This window comes from Helianthus annuus, chromosome 3, assembly GCF_002127325.2.
Source record: "Helianthus annuus cultivar XRQ/B chromosome 3, HanXRQr2.0-SUNRISE, whole genome shotgun sequence".
Classification (NCBI taxonomy): domain Eukaryota; kingdom Viridiplantae; phylum Streptophyta; class Magnoliopsida; order Asterales; family Asteraceae; genus Helianthus; species Helianthus annuus.
In genome coordinates this window covers 170,598,770-170,620,234 of record NC_035435.2, presented here as the reverse complement: position 1 = coordinate 170,620,234, position 21,465 = coordinate 170,598,770, and the positions used below count along the sequence as shown (strand labels likewise).

The 21,465-nt window shown below is 35.8% G+C and overlaps 2 protein-coding genes across 2 annotated transcripts; both read left to right on the top strand.

Moving 5' to 3' along the window:
* Positions 1-11,354: 11,354 nt before the first annotated feature.
* On the top strand, positions 11,355-12,277 carry LOC110930791 (root allergen protein-like). The gene is made up of 2 exons (XM_022174177.2): positions 11,355-11,593; positions 11,731-12,277. The coding sequence occupies exons 1-2, from the start codon at positions 11,413-11,415 to the stop codon at positions 12,027-12,029; spliced, it is 480 nt and encodes a 159-aa protein (XP_022029869.1). The 5' UTR covers positions 11,355-11,412; the 3' UTR covers positions 12,030-12,277.
* A 4,282-nt stretch (positions 12,278-16,559) lies between these two features.
* Positions 16,560-17,465, top strand: LOC110930790 (root allergen protein-like). Its single transcript, XM_022174176.2, has 2 exons — positions 16,560-16,802; positions 16,941-17,465. Exons 1-2 carry the CDS (start codon positions 16,622-16,624, stop codon positions 17,237-17,239), a joined length of 480 nt encoding a protein of 159 aa, XP_022029868.1. The 5' UTR covers positions 16,560-16,621; the 3' UTR covers positions 17,240-17,465.
* Positions 17,466-21,465: the final 4,000 nt, after the last annotated feature.

Sequence of the window (21,465 nt, the reverse complement as noted above, 5' to 3'; positions counted from 1 at the left end):
AACCTATAATACAACACTTTGTTGCATAAAAACACCCAAAGTACACAACGCGTGCGCTCAGACCAAAAAAACCCAACATTTGCGTTTTCTGGAAAAAGGCGCGCCTCAGGTGACATGACTGCTGAGGCCTGTGCCTTGTGCCTAGGCACGCTTTTTAAAAATCAGACATTAAGAGCTACTAGAACGCTGCATTCACATAAACTGATTTGATGTGCATCATTTGCACATTGCTATGCACTTGAAAGAAGAAAGAAGTAGGCAAGCAAACGTTAATTAACAACTAATTGTAACTAATCATGTGTCTTATCTCGACTTTGGAATTAGTCTGATAAGAAATGACTTGGTTAATATGTGATGAACATTCAGTAATTCATCGATCATCACCATTTTTCAAGTGACTCGTTACGTTCTTTCTTTACTAACCCTCTCCACTTTAGCCGACGTTGATTTAAGTTTTCGTGACAGTGAGCGTAAAGGGTGTAGACAACCTTAGTTGCTTGTTAGCTACTCGAGATTGCCTTGTATTCGTGCATCTTCTGTGACAACAACTTATTAGACAGGTCACTGTGTTTATCGTGTAGTCGTTATAACATTATTATATTGTTTAATAGTTTGTGACTTGTGTGTTGAGAGAACTTATTGACTTTCTATATTCATTAGTTTCATTTCGTTTATTTTTGACCTTTTATATTTCATTAGTTTCATTTCGGTTCAAACGTGGAGTTAATTGAAACGAGAGTTAAAAAAAAAGTAGAAGATAAACTATTGGAATAAGGGTCGGTGACAATTACTTCGATTGTAGGTGATTGTAGAGAGGTAAAGATGGTGGTTTGTTAGATAGTACTTGACACATTCTTTTCTTTCCAAATAATATATATTTTTCAAATTTGGTTTTGTGTAAGTTAAACATGTGATGTTATATAAAACAAATTGTTGGGTGTGTACGCTGAAGTAATGGAGATGAGGATGTTGAGGGGATGTATGGGCATACAATACAAGATTGGATTGGATAAGAAATGAGATTTTTTTTTTTGGGAAAGGTTAGGGTGACTAGTATATCTAGTAAGATAAGAGATGAACGTTTTAGATGATCTAGACATGTGAAGAGGAGACAGACGACGATGCCAGTTAGATAAGTGGGAACCTTCGCCATAGAAAGGAGGATGAGTAGAGGTATGCTTAAATTGATTTGAGATGGGTGGATTAGGCCAAATTTAATAGACTTTCACCTCTTTGAGGATATAGTCGAAAATAGAATTCGTGGAAAAACGTAGGATTAAGGTTAAACTTTTTAAGGGTGGGTACATATTTGTCTTTACTTTGTCTTATGGGTTTGGGTTTAACTATAGTTTTGATGACCTGGGCATGTTGTATTCTTCTTGTCTTCGTGTACATGTGATGTTTTTTTTCTATTAAAATTATACTTTGTGAGTTTGTGTTAAACTCTTAAGTTTCTTTTATATGATCAAGTATATAAAAGGCTCCAACTATTCACACATTTGTCAATCCTTATTTACACATTATTAACTATATCCGTATATGGTTATATAGGTCGTATAGATGAATGATATACCAACCAAAAAGTAAAGGAAGTTTTTTTTTGTCTTTACATATACGAGTCGTATAACATTATACGGGTCGTATAAGATATTAGATGACCAATATAATATTATACTACCCAATGTCTTTTTTTGTTGAGTTTTTGCTAGGATTTTGAACCTCTCTATACGGGACGCATAACCCTACAGGACCAATATAGATTTAAATATTTTTTTCCATTAGTTTGGTAAGGTTAAAACAAAAATATATAACGGGTTATTATTAAGATACGAGTTTATTAATGAAAACCATATACATTTTTATTAAAACTAGTGGTATTCCGTATTCTTCCGCGCTTCGCGGCGGCCATTCAATTGCTACCAACTCGATTCGTCAGGGTATTGTTACCGAACACGAAAACCTAAAAATAAAAGTTGCATTATGCATGTTTAGGCCGGAGGGTGTGGAGGCACCACTCATGCCACCTCACCGTCTATAGCGCCTGATGGCGCCACCACCCCACACCGTCGCATTTACGGAGGGGCACCATTAATGGAGCTTCACCATGGTAACAAGGAAGAAGGTGAGTTGCAGGTGGGGTCTACATCATTTCATCCAATAAATTTTTTTTTAATTTTGTTTAATAGAGGGCGTTATCCCACACTCTGCAAGTTAAGAGAAGGCGTGATAAAACCCCCTAACTGACGTGGGTCTGACGTGACGTGATAAAGCCCCTAGGAGCTTTATCCCACACCCATAACCTTATTAATAAGAGAAAATAAGTGGGACACGAAGTGTGACTTAGTTTGAAGTGGTTAAAGTAGTTTCGAATATTGAAACATATATAAAAATGTATGTCGTGATTAGGGATGGCAATGGGTCGGGTTTGGGACAGGTTTAGGTAATCCCAAACCCAAACCCGATTAGATATACCTATCCCAAACTCGTCCCAAAACCTGTCGGGTTTCTATCGGGTAAATATCTATCGGGTATCGGGTATACCCACGGGTTTCGGGTAAACCCATTAATCTAAAAAATTACCCGTCGGGTATACACAACCCAAACCCGTCGAGTAACTACTAATGCATTATCATCATGAAAATATGTCACTTAATGGCAAAGTATATAAAATAAAATAAAATACGTCAATGTAAAAAAAATTCAAATTCATAGATGAAAAATGGCGTGTGTGACGTATGAGGTGAGTGTGAATCTGTTGATATACCAATGGCGGTTCAGTCTGAGGTAATGGGGTGACTTTTGAGTTTCCATAATTATAAAAAAGAATATGTACTGGCGTTCAGCAGGGGGACCCCTTGGGGCCCCTCTTTTTTGCCCTTGTTCTACACCCCCTTGTTCACCGAATAAGGGATCGCTGCAAACTTCTATTTCACGCCTGGTACCTAAATGACGGAACGCTTATCGGAGATGCCACCCAAGTGGCTAATGCTTTAGATATCATCAGAGCTGAGGATCCTTCCTTAGGGCTTCAACTTAATATAAAGAAAACTGAATTTTTCTGGCCAACCTGCAATGGTGTAAAGGTTCAGGAGGGCTTATTCCCTTGGGGGATTGGGAGGCCGGTGCTGGGTGTGAAACTCCTGGGGGGTGCCGTTAGTCGTGATGCAGATTTTATTAGTAGTATGGCTCTTAAAAGAGCGAACTGTGCAGTCGAGCTGATGAGGTGCCTTAAACGCCTACGGGACCCTCAGAGCGAGCTCCTTTTGCTTCGTTCTTGTATGGGTGTTGCTAAATTACTGTTTGGTCTTCGAACGTGTCAACCTTCTTTGGTCGGGGGAACTGTCTCTGTTTTTTATGAAGGCCTCCGGGGAGCATTAGAGGATATTGTTGTTTGTGGGGGTGCCTTTTTTGGAGATCTCCAGTGGAGGTTGGCTTCTCTCTCAACCCGGTTCGGAGGCTTAGGGATTTGTACGGCCGAGAATGCCTCTTCATATGCTTTCGTGGCTTCAAGGGCCCAATCTTGGGGTTTACAAGACCACATACTCCAAGAATGTGGTGGGGATGTTTTAAACTCCGATTACAGGATTGCGTTGGACCTTTTGCATAGTTCTCTTCCCGACCTTGATATTGGCGGTTTCTACATTAAAGACACTGCCCCTCCTATATCCCAGAAAATTCTGGCGAATGCCTTATATGACGAAATTGTCAAGAGGTTTGAAGAGAAGTTTGTTTTATCCCCTCGGCAAAGAGCTGTGTTTGAATGTCTACGTGCCCCACATGCTCAGGATTTTCTGTCTGTCGCACCTATTGAAGGCTTGGGGCAACACATGTCGGCTGTGGAATACCGTGCTATCCTTAGATACCGACTGATGATTCCTTTGTTCCCAGTTGACGAGCCATGTCCGTTATGCCGCAAAGCGTGTTTGGATTCTTTCGGCGAGCACGCGATCCACTGTAAAGAGCTATCAGGGTTTAAATATCGGCATGATTGGGTGAGAGATGTGTTATGTGATGTTCTTAAGCGGGCCGGGATCTCTGCCAAAAAGGAGGCTCCAGTAAATTTCCTGACTGACCCCTTAGAGGGGAGCTCCACTTTACGCCCGGCGGACATCCTTGTGTTTGGATGGGAAGGGGGAAACACGCTTGTGTAGATCTAACTGGAGTCTCCCCCTTGTCGGGCTCAAGGACAAGGGTTTTGTCGTAGGGCAACCGGTGCTCAAGACAGAGGCGAGCAAAGTGGCAAAACATGAGAAAGTCTGCCTGGAGAATCAACATGTGTTTGTCCCGTTTGCGTTTGATACCTTTGGTGGTCTCGCTCCTGACGCTGTGCGACTTTTGAATCGGGTTCAAAAAGTCATTAATAGTAATTCTTCGTCGCTAAAGGTTTCAAACTTTGTATTTAGTAGAATTGGTTTTTCTATTCAAAAGGGGGTGGCGGCGCAACTTGTTGCCCGAGTACCTGCCATTGGTTTGTAATTGCCCTTTTTCGTGTGGAATGATATAGTGTTTCAGGTTAAAAAAAAACATGTATATTTATATATAAAAATATAGAAAGATATGGGGTAAACGGGTATATTTATCGGGTAAATGGGTTGGGTAAACGGGTATACTTTATCGGGTAATCGGGTCGGGTTAATGGGTATATCATCAAATCCCAAACCCGTCCCAAACCCCGCGTAAAAAAATAAAACTAATCCCATACCCGGTCCCAAACCCGATTACTAGACCCAAACCCGTCCCAAATGATTCGGGTTTCGGGTTTACCCCTCAGGTTCAGGTCTGATTGTTATCCCTAGTCGTGATGCACAAAAGAAATTACTTCGTTGTATAAATGGTAACACGAAAGTGGACGGAAAAAGATTTTTATAACCAAAAATAAGTAACCTTTAGAAAATCACAGAAAAATACACATACACTTATACAAATCTATACTTACTATATAATAAAAGAAACCACTTTAAGAACACTTGTCATCATATTAGGTCATCTCTTATAGATAATTATTATTTTAGTTTAATCTCTTCTAATTAGTAATAGATAACTCTTCTACTAAATATTATTTAATTTAATATTTTGTATTATAGATAACCCTCTAACTAAATATTATTAAATATTATTAGTTTAATTTTTTATTAAAAATATTGAACTATTAACACAACCATGAAAGTAAATTACGAATTGGTGGCTAATAATAAAGTTACCCGCTGAGAAGACAATGGATCATGAATATGTAAAAACCTTTATCCATTTATGTAAGACATTCTCTAAGAAAAATATTTTTTTTTTTTTGAACGGCCCTCTAAGAAAAATATTGAGAAGAAAAATGGATTGAATGAAATTTAAAGCATAACTTCGTATAAATAAAAAGGAAATTGGGCTTTGTATAGGAAAGGAATAGAGCTAACTTTAGTGGACAATTATAATCAAAGCCCAAATCGATTCACTGAAATGGTTTTAATATTTTTTTAATCACTTATATCTTTGACTTAAATCTATACACTTTAAGGACATTTGTCATCAACTAAATAGAAATGAGTACTTGCTACGGATGAAGGAGTAAAGAGTTTCAAGAAAAAATCTCCTTAATGCGACTGCGGGAAGGTTGTTCCTGCTACATTTCGCTGGGGAAGAAAGAAGGAATTGAGTCCTTTCACATTATCACGGAAAAAGGGGATTGCCTCTTAGTCAATTTTGACTAGAAAAAGACCTGGAACCCCATACCCTCTCATTCACTTACTATAGGCCGAGGAGCGTAGATTCATCTTACTTTTTATAAATGGAAAAAGAGACATAAGTCACGCATTCAAGCACCATCTCTTATAGATAATTATTATTTTAGTTTAATCTCTTCTAATTTATTATAGATAACCCTTCTACTAAATATTATTTAATTTAATATTTTGTATTATAGATAACCCTCTAACTAAATATTATTAGTTTAATTTCTTATTAAAAAATATTGAACTATCAAATGGGTCCGTATACTAATCTTGATACATGAAATGGGCTTAGCCCACTTTTGATTCAGTCTAACTTAATTAGAACTAAAACAATTTAAACCTTAATTATGTCTACCAATATATTAAAGTATGAGATATTAATATAAAAAACTTAATCTATCTATACTATATAATAAAAGAAACCATTTTAGGGATACATTTACGGAGTTTTAAATAAATGGTTAAATTTATTGAGATTTCGTTAACAAATTTTGCAACAACAGAATAATCTATTTTTATCACGAAAACCAAACTTTGTATTAATATATTAAATATCTTTATTTTCATTATACAAAATTACATTTACTCGACCCATGTAATACAAGAGGTTTTTTAAAATATAACTTTTTATTATTTGATAAATAAAATTAGATTTATTCAATTCGTACAATACACGTGGTTATTTTAAGAATATATATTTTTTATTATTTAGTACAGAAAATTACAATTATTCAAACCATGTAATGCATATATTTTTAAAGATGTAATTTTTTTATTATTATTTGGTATATAAAATTACATTTATTCAACCCGTGTAATAAATGAGGTTTTTTAAATATGTATTATTTAATTATTCGGTAAACAATATTACATTTATTCAACTCGTGTAATATACGTGGTTTTAAAGATATAACTTTTTTATTTGGTATATAAAATTACATTTATTCAACCCGTACAATATGGTTCTTATAGATATAACTTTTTATTATTTAATATATAAAATTATATTTATTCAACCCGTACAATAAATGAGGTTTTTAAAGATATATTGTTTTATTCAACCACAAAGACCATCCGAGCAATTAACTCCAAATTATATTTACGAAATAAGAAAGAAAACATAAGAAAGCCAAAAATCATGACATCGATATTGATATAGAGATTTTTCGTTTTTTTTTCTCAACTTTTTGTGAGCGAATATTGTCTTCTATTTTCAGTTAACTTCTTTTGTTATAGTGTAACACCCCGAAAATAGATTTGGTAATTAAACTATGTTAGTACTAAAAGACGGGTAAATTACCGTTAGGGGTAAAAGTAAACCGGTGAATATTAAGATTTTTAATTGAATAAGTCTAATATTAAATAAAAGCTAAACGAAAGCTTTTGAGAAAACAAAGTATGTGAAGAGGCCCAAGTTAACGGGACTTAAAATAAAACGGGTTATGACTATCTCGAACTCACTAAGCTAACTAGGAAAGTTTAACCTAGTTAATAAAACAAAATATTGTTGAAGACAAGTAGGTTGTAGCCTACTTACTAATTAACGAAACATGAGGGGCTAATAATGTTAAGTGAGAAACTTGGGTTATTAAAAATCAAAAATAAAAACACAAGGCCTAACCCTCCGAGGGGCTAATAATGTTAAGTGAGAAACTTCCGTAAGCTGCAGTCAGAAGTGACGAATCTAATTGCAGCTTAGTAAATGAATTTTTACGAATTTTTGGTAAAGAGTTAGATCTTGAAATTTTAACACAAGGCCTAACCCTCCGAGAGGTACGCCGCATAAAAAAAATCATAATTTTTGAAGAATTGTAAACAAGTTAAACAAGTCACCAAAAACAGCTCATTTTCAGTGATATGAAATGCATAAATGAAATCGCGGTCTACTTGGTTGTGTGTAAAATTTGATTTCATTAAGAGTTCGGATGAAATATGCCTAAGTGAGTTCAATGAACCAAATGTGCATTTGAATATGTTGATAAGTCAATTGACTTTTAATAAGTCAAATCGACCAATGATTAGATCGAATGATAATTTTGATATGGTCGAATGATAAATTCGACAGAAAACCCGTAGGATAGAATAGTCGTAAACGATTGTGACTAATCTAACCGTCTTACGAATTGTGATGATGATAGTTTGACTCTAGACAAGTTAGATGAAGACTTGGGAAAGAAGCGGGTCACACGGATACGAGCATTGAAGGATAACGGATGCAAATACGGACGCTAAGGTAAGTGATTTCTGGAATCACTTCTCATGTTATTTAAGTAAAGTTATGTACTAGTTATATAAACATGATAATTGAATTCAAATAAGGTTTTACATATATGGTTGTGGTGAATGATGGATAGATGAAATAATGTGGACATAAGATGTAAGGAAAGGAAAGCAAGATTTAAGTTTAAAGTGCTTGAATCCTTTAGCGGGTCACAATACGTTTACGCATAGAAATTGATAACGGGTGCATAAACTTCATGATTTAAGCCCGAGTATTAGGGGACATTCATGGTTATGAAGCTAGTACGAAAATGATAGTAACCACACAAGTTTGTGGATTAAAGCATGAGCGGGTCAAATAAGTGAAAACGAGTATATAAAGTCGAGTCTTAAGTTAATATTTTCCTTAACCCGATTGTTGGATTTCAAGTTCACATGATAGAATATCAATTTACGATCATGTAGGAAGAAACGAGAGGTTAAACGGGTAAACGGTTTAAAAGTTACGTAAGTTTTAGTATTAACGGACGACGAAACGGATCTGTAGAAAAACATAGTTTAGAGGGGCCGTCGCCGACGCCCTCTCTGGCCTCCGTTTTTGGCTGACGCCTTATTTCACTGCTTACGGGATTGTTTCCGACGCGAAGAATTAAGGGCCGTTGCCGACGCCCTTAGGGCCGTCGCCGACGCCCTCCCCATTGTTTAAAAAGGCTGAAAATTTTTATTTAAGTTGATGTACGTATTGTAGGCTTCGGTATTCCAACCGTGGTCTACGGCGGGCCTCCCAAACATGATTTCGAGTGTTTCCTTGACATTTATGAGTTATAAATCCAAGTCTAAGTCCCATGTAATCAATGTAAGAGTAGGATGGACGTATGTATTAAAGTTGGACATGTATTACATACAAATGGTATACAAGAACGTGTTTGAAACACGTAGGTATGAATACATGATTGTAGGTATGATTGAATGTATCTAGGTATGTAGGTGTGTATGAATGTAAGCATGTACGTGTGTAAGTATGTGCGAATGTATGATTTAGATACATTTGAGAATTAACGTTACTAACAATGCACTTAAGTTTGGAATATAATGTAGGAATGAGAACGTTGGATTCTTATGAAGTTGAAGCCGAATTCTGAACAAGAGACTTCAAGAGACTAGTTGAATGAATCGAAGTTTATATTGTTGAATGTTATACGAATCTTAATCGTGTGAGAATAGTGTCGTATGAGGTAGTCAATGACTAATAGATAATTTGTATGTGATGTCCACAGGTATTGCGTGAACCTCTACCACTACTAGCGAAGATAAGCATGCGTTGATCGAGCTGCAAAACAAGGATTGTACGGGGAGAACGGCCACATAGTTGGAATTATGTATTGTTTTGAAGCGTTAATTTAATATGGTTATTGTAAATCCCTTTTTGTAAATGGTTATCATTTGTATTTGAGTTTTTAAATAAGTAATGGGTCTAAATAAGAAAGAAAATTTTTGGGCTCATATTTTCCGCTGTGTTATGTTTAAGTTGTTACAGAGAATCGTTCATTATACGAACGGGTCATGCCCGAATTTTAATAATAATAACACTTATTTTTGATGTAAGAAACATGGGCATTACATATAGTAACCGAAATTTTGTTTTTGTTGATTTACTAAGTCACATGGAATTTTTGTGAAATTAATTCTTTTTGTATAATTAAGGGGCTATTTGGCAACTTTTGAATGGTTAAGTACTGAATTAGTAAGTGGTCCGAACCATTAAGTGTTGAACCATAAGAAGTCTGAACTATTAAGAGACAGTATAACGCTTACCCGTTTAGAGGTAAATGTCTAAAGATCAGAGGTCTTAACTAGGGGTGCAAACGAGCCGAGCTAAGCCCGAGCTCGACCAGGCTCGAGCTCGAGCTCGTTTAACATATGAAAGCTCGAGCTCGAGCTCGGCTCGATTCGAGCTTTATTTCTAATGCTCGAGCTCGGCTCGAAGGTAATTTTTCAAGCTCGAGCTCGGCTCGGGCTCGACTCGTTTAGTATTTATTAATTAATTTATATTAAATATAATTATTATTATACATATAATTAAGTTATTTTTTTATATTTATATAAATGGTAATTATTATTATATAAATATGTGTTTAATATATTAATAAAAAATATATAAACAGAAAGTCCGTTTAGGCTCGCGAGCCGGCTCGAGCTCGATAAGCGAAGCTCGGGCTCGTTTACTAAACGAGCTTGTTTTTTAGGCTCGGGCTCGGGCTCGTTTAAGCTCGGTTTGTTCGAGCTTTTTTTCGAGCCGAGCTCGAGTAGCTCGCGAGTAGCTCGGCTCGTTTGCACCCCTAGTCTTAACCATTCAGACTCAGTATAATGCTTAACCATTTAGAGGCAAATGTCTGAACCATTTAGACATCTGCTCTCAAAACAAACAGTCTGAACCATTGAATGTCGAACTAGTAAGAGATCTGAACCATTAAGAGCCTCATTATAAGATAAACAAACATTATGAGATAAACAAACAACCCCTAACTAAGGTTTGGCTTTTAAACCGTCTTTACTTTACTTTGTCCTGAGAACTTGTTCTAGTAGTAAATTGGCCTGCCCTCCCTAGTGGAGACGCTGGTTCAATTCTCATTTGAGCAATTTTCAAGGGAGATCTGGGTGAAGGGACGAATCGAGGCTTTAATCCGTGGGTTCAAACCTGACGGGGCGAGGGTTTACGGATTCCATCTGGTTTCCACGCATTGGGGGGCATGGTCTCATGGCGGTTGAGTAGTCAACCTTAGACATAACCCCAAGCAGGGTGAATTTACACATGAACCGTTAAAAAAACGTCTTTACTTTATAGTTCACACTCTTGCATAGTTGAACATTATTGAGTACGTAATGTTCTAGAGCAATTTTAGTTTACATTCGTCATCTTTGCGTGATGTTTATCGTTCGAGAACATACTTTTTTTACAATTCTCATCCTTTCGGTTTTCATATTGTCTAAATTTGACCCTTCTTATTGTACCCAGGGGAGGAGCTTAGAGGAGGCCGGACCGGGCCTCGGCCCGTGCGGTTTTTTCGTCCAATAGTATTAAATTTCAGGTTTTCGAGAATAAAAAAATGTGTATTGGTTCGGCCCAGGCTGATTTTATCTCCAAAAAACATCGGCCCATACTGAGTTTTAGGTCAAGATCCGCCACTGATTGTACCCAACTCAAATTTTACAATAATTTAGGGTTGTTAGGTTTTGGATGCATTCATTGTTTTTCCAATTTTCTTCTTTTTAATAACTTTGACTTTTAGCACATGTACTATGCTATATTATTCCACAAGAGCGGTCAAAGTTCATGTGCTCTTAGGAATCTAACATTCGAATGTGTCACTCATCTCGGCTTTTCCAATCTATAAATACCACAAAATCTAGTCATGCATCATCAAAACAAAAGTCTTTCTACTTCATTCTTACATAGTGTCTCTCTTAAGTCATGACTACCGCTAGCATTGAAGTTGAGGTTGCTTCTACATACCCCGCTGAGACGGTTTTTAAGGTTTTCAATAAATTCCATGATATCGCACCCAAGGTCAGTCCTCAAGCATTCAAGTCCATTGAGATACTTGAGGGCGATGGAGGTGTTGGAACTATAAGGCTATTCACATTTGGCGATGGTAAGAAGTTACATTATTATCCGTATAATCATTTTTTTTGTAATGCGACTTGGGAATATATTCGTAATGGATGCAAAAAAATTTGTTATCAATTTATTTGTCAAACTTTTTTTCTGACATTAAATTAATTAACACAGATATTCCATTCACAAGTGGAAAGTTTAAGCAAGATGTCATCGACGTAAGCAACTTTATCTACAACTACACATTTTTTGAAGGCGATAACTTGATGGGGATATTAGACTCCATTAACCATCATGTCAAGATTGTACCATCTGCTGAGGGAGGATGTGTCTTTAAACAGACGGTCATTTATAACTGCAAAGGTGATGAGAAACCACCTGTTGACGTTCTTAACTTTGAGAAAGAACTATATGAGAAAACCTACAAGGCTATCGAGGCTTATGCTGCTGCCCATCCTGAAGTTTATAATTAATTTATATTACATGAATGTGTGTCGTTATCTGAAATCGTTTCGTTCAGTGTTTTATTCATAATAATGGTATGTTGCAGTAGTATTCAAGTTAAATAGTTGTCATTGTAATCGGTTTCTATATAATACCGATGAATAATAATGCGGTAGTATTCAAGTTAAACAGTTGTCATTGTAACCGGTTTCTATATAATACCGATGAATAACAATGAGTGATTATATCCAATATTTTGGATGTTTTGGCTAAATAATATTATTTGTGTATTAATTTGTTTTTCTATAACATTATAACTAGCTTCATTAATTCTTTTAAAAGAAGATGTTCTTGCCTTGATCACAGTTAGTTTATTATTTTCTTTGTAGAAGTAAATACATTTTTTATGGTTAACTTAATTACTTAAAAGCTAAGTGACACAACGTAAACAATAGTAAGGATTCACGTCATAATTACGTAAAGATATATTAAATAATTATTCATTGTTGTACGGTACATTGATGTTTTTTTTAAAGCTATTTTTTATAAAATGTATATTTCAATACTCACACTTGTTAGTTGTTACTCTTAGTTAAGTAGCACATCCTAGGATTTCAACCTTGAATAGTTTCGATCAATCGTGTATAATAACTTCACACCTTCACATCATTTTTACTATGTATTTGATCTTTTTTATGTACGTGTTTGTGTGTATTTTGTGCACTCTAGTCACTAGCGTACACTTGGTCAAGTAATGTCGTGTACGCTACATTTGGGTTACTACAAACCATGCATCAATTAGGTTATGGCACATGGTTTGTTTTCCTACCAGCCACATCAACGTCACATCATATTCCACTATATATATTTTTTCACTTGTGTGGAGTGGTTGGGGGGGGGGGGGGTGGGGGGGGTGATTCCCCTTTCCACCACAACCTCCACTACCACCTCCTTTCTATTTTTAAGTATGGCAATTAAGGGTGGGGTTCTAGAATGAACACTAGTGTATTTGTGAACTGAATGAAAAAATTCTGACCATCGATTTACATTATCAAATCGTAAAATGCACTACTGTATTTCATCATCATCAAATCTTGGTCATTGATTTACACTTATGTATACACTTGTGTATTGATAATCAAGGGCTACGATTAGTTCACTAGTATTCTTTATCAAGGGGGTTGTTCACAAATTAACCTAACCGTGACAATTAAAATCAATAATAAAAGTTTAGTTAAGAAGTTTATTTAAGAAAGCATGTTAGTGTAGCTTAATTGTATAATTATAATTTTGTTATATTCTCTATGTGTTTTATCATCTTGTAGGTTAAAACAAAATATGTTAAAAAAAGATAAATTAAGCCAACAATTGATTACTGGACCAATCAATTAGATAGTTTAATTAATCTATTTATTATTTTCTGTATTTTTTTGAATTGTTCTTTTGAAAGAAAGAGTTAGATAGTAAGTCATATGTTTAGACCATAGTTGGCAAAGGCGCAATGGGTGAGCCTTAGGCCTAGGCGCAAGTCGCTTAAAAAGCAATAGCCCGAGTAAGCAAGGTGGATAGCATAAACATACCATTCTTTGAGGTTTTAGACGTGTTTTAAGCTTGTTTAGATTCAATTTAGCGATGTTTCAGACCAGTTTTCCGGGAATTTGCAGAATTTGCTAGAATCTAACCGAATTTTGGCCGGAATCTTGCCTTACGTGCATTGGTGTTTACTACTTATAATAAGCTTGAATACCCTTTTCTGAAGGTTGCTAAAACAATATACTAGGTTTGTGGATTTTTAACAGTCTGCTGTTTCAACGATGACATTCTATTAATTAAATAAGCATCATTTTAGTTAGAGGTGTTTGTAAATCATAGGGTTGAATAAGGAGATTTAAGTTCTTAAAACTTAGCTTTCTACACCTGGAATGGAATGGTCGTTTTTATTACCATGATATCACACTCTGTTTCGATTAGTTTTTTTCCCAAACTAGTGTAAATACAAAAAGTATTTACTTATTTGGGTACTTTAAAAAATATTTACCGGGTACTTTTCTATACCTCTTTAATTTTTTACCTAATTTATACTTTTCTTTTTTTTACCTATTTAACTGGAATCTATGAAAGTGCAAACTAATAGAAAAACTGGAATCGAAGAACTTTAAACTGGAATCCGTGATGAACCAATGAAATACGGTTGTAAACATGATATCAGAATCGTTAAAAATAATAAGATTAACCAAACCTGATGATACGCCGTTGCGATGAATGCGCCGCCGGGAGGGAACGATGGTCGCCGGGATGACGATGGTCGCCAGTTGATGTCGATGGTTCGTGATTTTGGGGGAGTAGACGAACAGTTACGCTTTGTGGTTTTTTTAACAAAAATAATAATAATAATACTTTAAATCTACCCAAATAGGTAAATATTTTTCCAAGTATCCAAATAGGTAAATATTTTTTGTATCTACACTAGTTTGGGAAAAAACTCCATTTTATTTAGCATAATAAGCTGAAATCAGTTGCTAAACCATGGTCAAATGCGGAAAGTTAACTTGATCTTTCATTTTACCTTGTCATTAATTTGGACCTTGGTGACATGTATTAAATTACTGATAAGAAGTACGTGGGTAAAAGCTCTAGGGTACGACAAGTTAATAGTCTCTGATTTTTATTTATGAAGCTTGAACACAATGACTAGAGTTAATGTAAATTTGGTAGCTTTGAAATATAAGGAAATTTACATGTTTGGAAGTTCAAGCTATTATATCAGTATGCTAAACAAAGGGCAATTCCAAAGACAGGGATGCTAATAATCGTAAACAAGGTGTTATAGGACTTTATTATACAAACACATACATGCATAGTTGCATACATACTTTCTAGTGGTATGTGAAGGGTATACTAAAGATACATTAATCTGATAATATTTTAATAAGGTCAATTGGATTGTATTTTATGGTTTGTATTTACAGATATATGACGTTGTGGTGAAGATGAGATGTGAGTGATGAGATACCAAAAAGGGTTAGAACTTAGAACATAATATCTTACACAATACATTTATGACGAAAGGAAGAATCTAGTGGGCAGAATAAGGTTTTTATTCAATTTGGTTTTTTTCTTAGGGGTTGTTTGATAGCCTCTTAATGACCATTCAAATGCTACCTCTTAATGGTTTAAAACATCAGAATAATAAGAGGTAACCTCAAGTCTGAATGGCTAAGAGGTAACATCTGAATGGTAAATCATCACATGTCACATTCTTCTACCTTCTCATTGGTAAAATTCTTAATGGTTCCATTAAGAGGTAGCCTCTTAATAACTATTCAGAGGCTACCAAACAGCCCCTTAGTTAGATATGATCAATGCCATCCCCATTTTGTTATATATTTACAAGTCTCCCCTCAATGCACGTGGATAACTTTGTCTCTATTCTATACTCCATTCTAAATTGTCTTCGCCGTCGCATTGTGCGGTTTGCCTATTAGTGTGTTTATATATATCAACTCTATGGTATATTTTTGACAACTTCTGAATGATTTAGTGCTGAATAAGAGGTCCGAACCATTAAGAGCAAGTATAATGTTTAACCGTTTGGAGACAAATATCTGATGAATTCAGATTAGAGGTCTTAACCATTCAGACTCAGTATAATGCTTAATCATTCAGAGGCAAATGCCTGAACCATTCAGACATCTGCTCGCGAAACAAATACTTTGAACCATTAAGTGTTAAACCAGTAAAAAATCTAAACCGTTAAAGAACTTATTAAAAGACAAACAAACAGGCACTAAGGTTGGCTTGTAAACCGTCTTTACTTTATAGTTCACACTCTTGCATAGTTGAACATTATTGATTACGTAATATTCTAGAACAATTTTAATTTACATTCGTCATCTTTGCATGATGTTTACCGTTCGAGAACATACTTTTACAATTCTCATCCTTTCGGTTTTCATATTGTCTACATTTGACCCTTCTTTCATAGTACCCAACTCAAATTTTACAATAATTTAGGGTTTTGGGTTTTGGATGCATTCATTGTTTTTCCAATTTTCTTCTTTTTAATGACTTTGACTTTGAGCACATGTACTATGCTATATTATTCCACAAGAGCGGTCAAACTTCATGTGCTCTTAGGAATCTAAGGGCATACGGAGTGGTAATCGGCAACATGCGGCAAACACGTTTACCGTGCGGTAAACACCACCGCCAACATACTTTGCCGCTTCCAAGTTTGCCAAATCGGTGTTCGGTTACCGCGTCGGTGAAGGGAGTGTGTGTGTGTGGTGGGGTGGGGTCCATTCCTATCTCAACCAATCACACATTTTTCCTTTTTTTTAAAAAAATAGTTTACCACTTCACTAAGTGTCTAAACCATTGCCAACACTTTTCCCCAAAGTTTAAACACTTTTGACTAATTGACATGGCGCGCTCTGATTGGTCGGTTTTTTGGTTTGCCACTCCAAAGTGTTTAACCACTCCCTACACCCTAAGTATCTAACATTCGAATGTGTCACTCATCTCGGCTTTTCCAATATATAAATACCACAAAATTTAGTCATGCATCATCAAAACAAAAGTCTTTCTACTTTACTTTCTTACATAGTATCTCTATTAAGTCATGACTACCGTTAGCATTGAAGTTGAGGTTGCTTCTACATACCCCGTTGAGACGGTTTTTAAGGTTTTCAATAAATTCCATGATATCGCACCCAAGGTCAGTCCTCAAGCATTCAAGTCCATTGAGATACTTGAGGGCGATGGAGGTGTTGGAACTATAAGGCTATTCACATTTGGCGATGGTAAGAAGTTACATTATTACCCGTATAATCATTTTTTTGTAATGCGACTTGGGAATATATTCGTAATGGATGCAAAAAAAATTGTTATCAATTTATTTGTCATACTTTTTTTTTCTGACATTAAATTAATTAACACAGATATTCCATTCACAAGTGGAAAGTTTAAGCAAGATGTCATCGACGCAAGCAACTTTACCTACAACTACACATTTTTTGAAGGCGATAACTTGATGGGGATATTAGACTCCATAAACCATCATGTCAAGATTGTACCATCTGCTGAGGGAGGATGTGTGTTTAAACAAACAGTCATTTATAACTGCAAAGGTGATGAGAAGCCACCTGTTGACGTTCTTAACTTTGAGAAAGAACTATATGAGAAAACCTACAAGGCTATGGAGGCTTATGCTGCTGCCCATCCTGAAGTTTATAATTAATTTATATTGCATGAATGTGTGTCGTTATCTGAAATCGTTTCGTTCGGTGTTTTTATTCATAATAATGGTATGTTGCAGTGGTATTCAAGTTAAATAGTTGTCATTGTAATCGGTTTCTATATAATACCGATGAATAATAATGCAGTAGTATTCAAGTTAAACAGTTGTCATTGTAACCGGTTTCTATATAATACCGATGAATAACAATGAGTGATTATATCCAATATTTTGGATACTTTCGCTAAATAATATTATTTGTGTATTAATTTGGTTTTCTATAACATTATAACTAGCTTCATTAATCCTTTTAAAAGAAGATGTTATTGTCTTGATCACAGTTAGTTTATTATTTTCTTTGTAGAAGTAAATATATTTTTTATGGTTAACTTAATTACCTAAAAGCTAAGTGACACGACGTAAACAATAGTAAGGATTCACGCTTATAATTACGTAAAGATATATTAAATAATTATTCATTGTTGTACGGTACATTGATGTTTTTTCTAAAGCTATTTTTTATAAAATGTATATTTCAATACTCACTTGTTACTCTTAGTTAGGTAGCACATCCTAGGTTTTCAACCTTGAATTAGTTTCGATCAATCTTCACATAATTTTTACTATGCATTTGATCTTTTTTATGTATGTGTTTGTGTGTATTCTATGCACTCTAGTGTACACTTGGTCAAGTAATGCCTTGTACGCTACATTTGGGTTACCACAAACCATGCATCAATTAGGTTATGACACATGGTTTGTTTTCCACCCAGTCACATCATATTCCACTATATATACATATTTTTTTTTCAGTTGATGGGGGCATGATTCCCCTTTCCATCACAACTTCCACTACCACCTCCTTTCTGTTTTTTAAAATTTTTATGTTTGACAATTAAGGGTGGGGTTCTAGAGTGAACACTATTGTATTTGTGAACTGAGTGAACAAATCCTGACCATTGATTTACAGCATCAAATGGTAAAATACACTAGTGTATTTTTATCATCAAATCTTGGCCATTGATTTACACTTGTGTATTGATAATCAAAGGCTATGATTAGTTTACTAGTATTCTTTATCAAGGGGTTGTTCACAAATGAAGCTAATCCCGACAATTAAAATCAATAATAAAAGTTTAGTTAAGAGGTTTATTTAAGAAAACATGTTAGTGTTGCTTAATTGTTTAATTATGCTTTTGTTATAACAAAATATGTGTTTTATCATCTTGTAGGTTAAAACAAAATATGTTAAAAAAAGATAAATTAAGCCAACAATTGATTACTGGACAAATCAATTAGATAGTTTAATTAATCTTTTTATTATTTTATGTATTTTTGAATTGTTCTATTGAAAGAAAGAGTTAGATCGCAAGTCATATGTTTAGACCATAGTTGGCAAAGGCGCAATGAGTGAGCCTTGGGCCTAGGCGCAAGTCGCTTAAAAAGCAATAGCCCGAGGAAGCAAGGAGGATAGCATAAACATACCATTCTTTGAGGTTTTAAACATGTTTTAAGCTTGTTTAGATTCATTTTAGCGATGTTTCAGACCGGTTTGCCGGGAATTTGCAGAATTTGCTAGAATCTGACCGAATTTTGGCCGGAATCTTGCCTTACGTGCATTGGTATTTACTACTTATAATAAGCTTGAATACCCTTTACTGAAAGTTGCTAAAACAATATACTAGCTTTGTGGATTTTTAACAGTCTGCTGTTTCACTGATGACATTCTATTAATTAAATAAGCATCATTTTAGTTAGAGGTGTTTGTAAATCATAGGGTTGAATATGGAGATTTAAGTCCTTAAAACTCAGCTTTCTACACCTAGAATGGAATGGTCGTTTTTATTATCATGATATTGTTGGAAATCAGGCCCTTGATCGAATAAACAAACACACAATATGAACGAACTTGTTTAAAAGTCTATAACTTCCTATGCAAGATTATCTCCTTTGATTGCTCATTTAGTTAAATATTGTTTACTGTATATTCAATTGTAATTATTTCTTTCCTTTTTTATTGCTTTGTATTTTGAGTATATAATACAATTCAATCTCTCTTAATTGTCAAGAGAGTATTACCATTATCACATGGTATCAGCCTAACAAAGGTCCTTCTTCTCTTCCTTACTTCCCTGCGTAATTCTCTGTTCCTTTTTCTTTTCCATCTTTTTTGCCTCCTCATGACTTCCTCCAACACCACCGAAGCCATCCTCCCCTTGGCCACCCTTCTTCATATGATCACTGTCAAACTCTCGTCCACCAACTACCTTATTTGGCATAACCAGATACTTCCCCTTCTTGCTAATCAACGTCTCACTGGATATGTTGATGGGTCCATTAAACCTGAACCAAAAACAATCATCCTTGAATCCAAAGAACAGCCAAATCCCAAATATTCTGCTTGGTTTCTCTCGGACCAACAAACTATTCTCATCCTCCATTCTTCGCTTACTGAGGAGGCCATTGCTGAAATCCTTGGTCTCACAACTGCTCGTCAGATTTGGACTGCCCTTGAAGCAGCCTACAGCAATTCTTCTCTCGAACGGATGCATCTCCTACGGGACAATCTCCGTCAGTAAACCAAAGGCTCTTCTACCGTCGCTGAATACGGTCGGAAGTTTAAGGGCATTTGTGATCAGTTGTCCGCCATCGGTTTTCCGGTTAGTGACACGGACAAAACTCATTGGTTTCTTTGTGGACTCGGTTCTACCTTCGAAAGTTGGTCAACGACTATTCGTACGGCTCGGGACCCTCTGCCTTTTCGTGAACTTCTCACGAAAGCCGAGAGTCAAGAGCAGTTTCTCCACTCTCTTCATCCTCCTGCCCCACCTCTTGTTGCCTTCATTGCCCAAAGTCAGCGCTCGTCGAACTCCAGATCTGGGTCCGGCTCGGGTTCTGGCTCGAAGTCTTACTCTCGTGGACAGCCTCACTCCAACTCGTCCAACCGACCACGAAGGCCTCCTCACTGTCAATTGTGCCGCACCAATAGACATTATGCAAATAAATGTCCCAAGCTCTCCTCATTTGTTATCGGTTCATCAGGAGATGATAAAATTGCTCATGCATTTCATGCAAAATGTCATGTGTCTGATGACGGATCCGACTGGACTACCGATTCAGGAGCCGACCTTCACATGACAGATGATACCGGTAATCTTCATTCTTTTTCGCCCTACACGGGCACTTCTTCAGTCACTTTCGGTAATGGAAAATCGTCTCCTATAACTCACACAGGCCACGTTTCCATTAACTCTAATGTTTCCTTGAAAGATGTCTTAGTTGTTCCTAACATAACTAGGAATCTTCTTTCGGTTAGCAAGTTGACACATGATTATCCTGTTGATGTTTTGTTCTCAGACACTTTTTTTCGTATTCAGGATCGGAAAACAAGCCAACCTCTCGCTCAAGGTCGGTGTGAAAACGGTCTCTACGTGCTTCGGAACAAGTCCTTCGCCTTTGTTGCTTCTATTTCTTCAAATATAGCCTCTTTTGAATTGTGGCATAATCGATTAGGACATGTTGCTTTTGACGTTATTTCTACTTTGCAAAAACATGGTTGTTTATCTTTTACGTCTTTGTTACCGAAGCCTACTATTTGTTCTCCATGTCAACTTGCTAAAGCACACAAATTACCATTTAATTTAAATGAAAAACGTGCCATGCATTCCCTAGATCTTGTTCACTGTGATTTATGGGGACCCTCACCGGTTTTGGGTAATAATGGTTACAAATATTATGCGGTTTTCATAGACGACCATTCACAGTTTTCTTGGTTGTATCCTCTTAAAGCAAAAAACGAATTTTATACTGTTTTGGAGTCGTTTTTGCGCCTTGTTCAAAACCAACTTTCAAGAAAAGTCAAAGTTTTTCAAAGTGATGGTGGTACGGAATTCGTTAATCAACACGTACGCAAGATTTTTGATGCCAACGGCACCTTTCATCGCTTGTCTTGTCCGTACACCGCCCAACAAAATGGTCGTGCCGAGAGAAAACATCGACACATAGTCGAAACAGGTTTGGCCATGCTCTTTCATGCTCGTGTTCCTATCAACTATTGTGTAACACCCTCTATATAATACTAGAATCAGGACATAAAGACATGCATTTGATACCTAAAATTTAGACTTTACAAAAACTTTTAACGTTTTTAACCATGTCGAGACACATCATACATGTATTTTTGTTACAAAACCATATTCAAGACGGTAACTACCATTATTTTACATAGT

Excerpts from the sequence above, each read along its gene's own strand:
- LOC110930791 (XM_022174177.2), top strand. The coding sequence starts at position 11,413 with ATGACTACCGCTAGCATTGAAGTTGAGGTTGCTTCTACATACCCCGCT. Across the intron at positions 11,594-11,730 it reads GCTATTCACATTTGGCGATG|ATATTCCATTCACAAGTGGA; the intron begins GTAAGAAGTTAC and ends TAATTAACACAG.
- LOC110930790 (XM_022174176.2), top strand. The coding sequence starts at position 16,622 with ATGACTACCGTTAGCATTGAAGTTGAGGTTGCTTCTACATACCCCGTT. Across the intron at positions 16,803-16,940 it reads GCTATTCACATTTGGCGATG|ATATTCCATTCACAAGTGGA; the intron begins GTAAGAAGTTAC and ends TAATTAACACAG.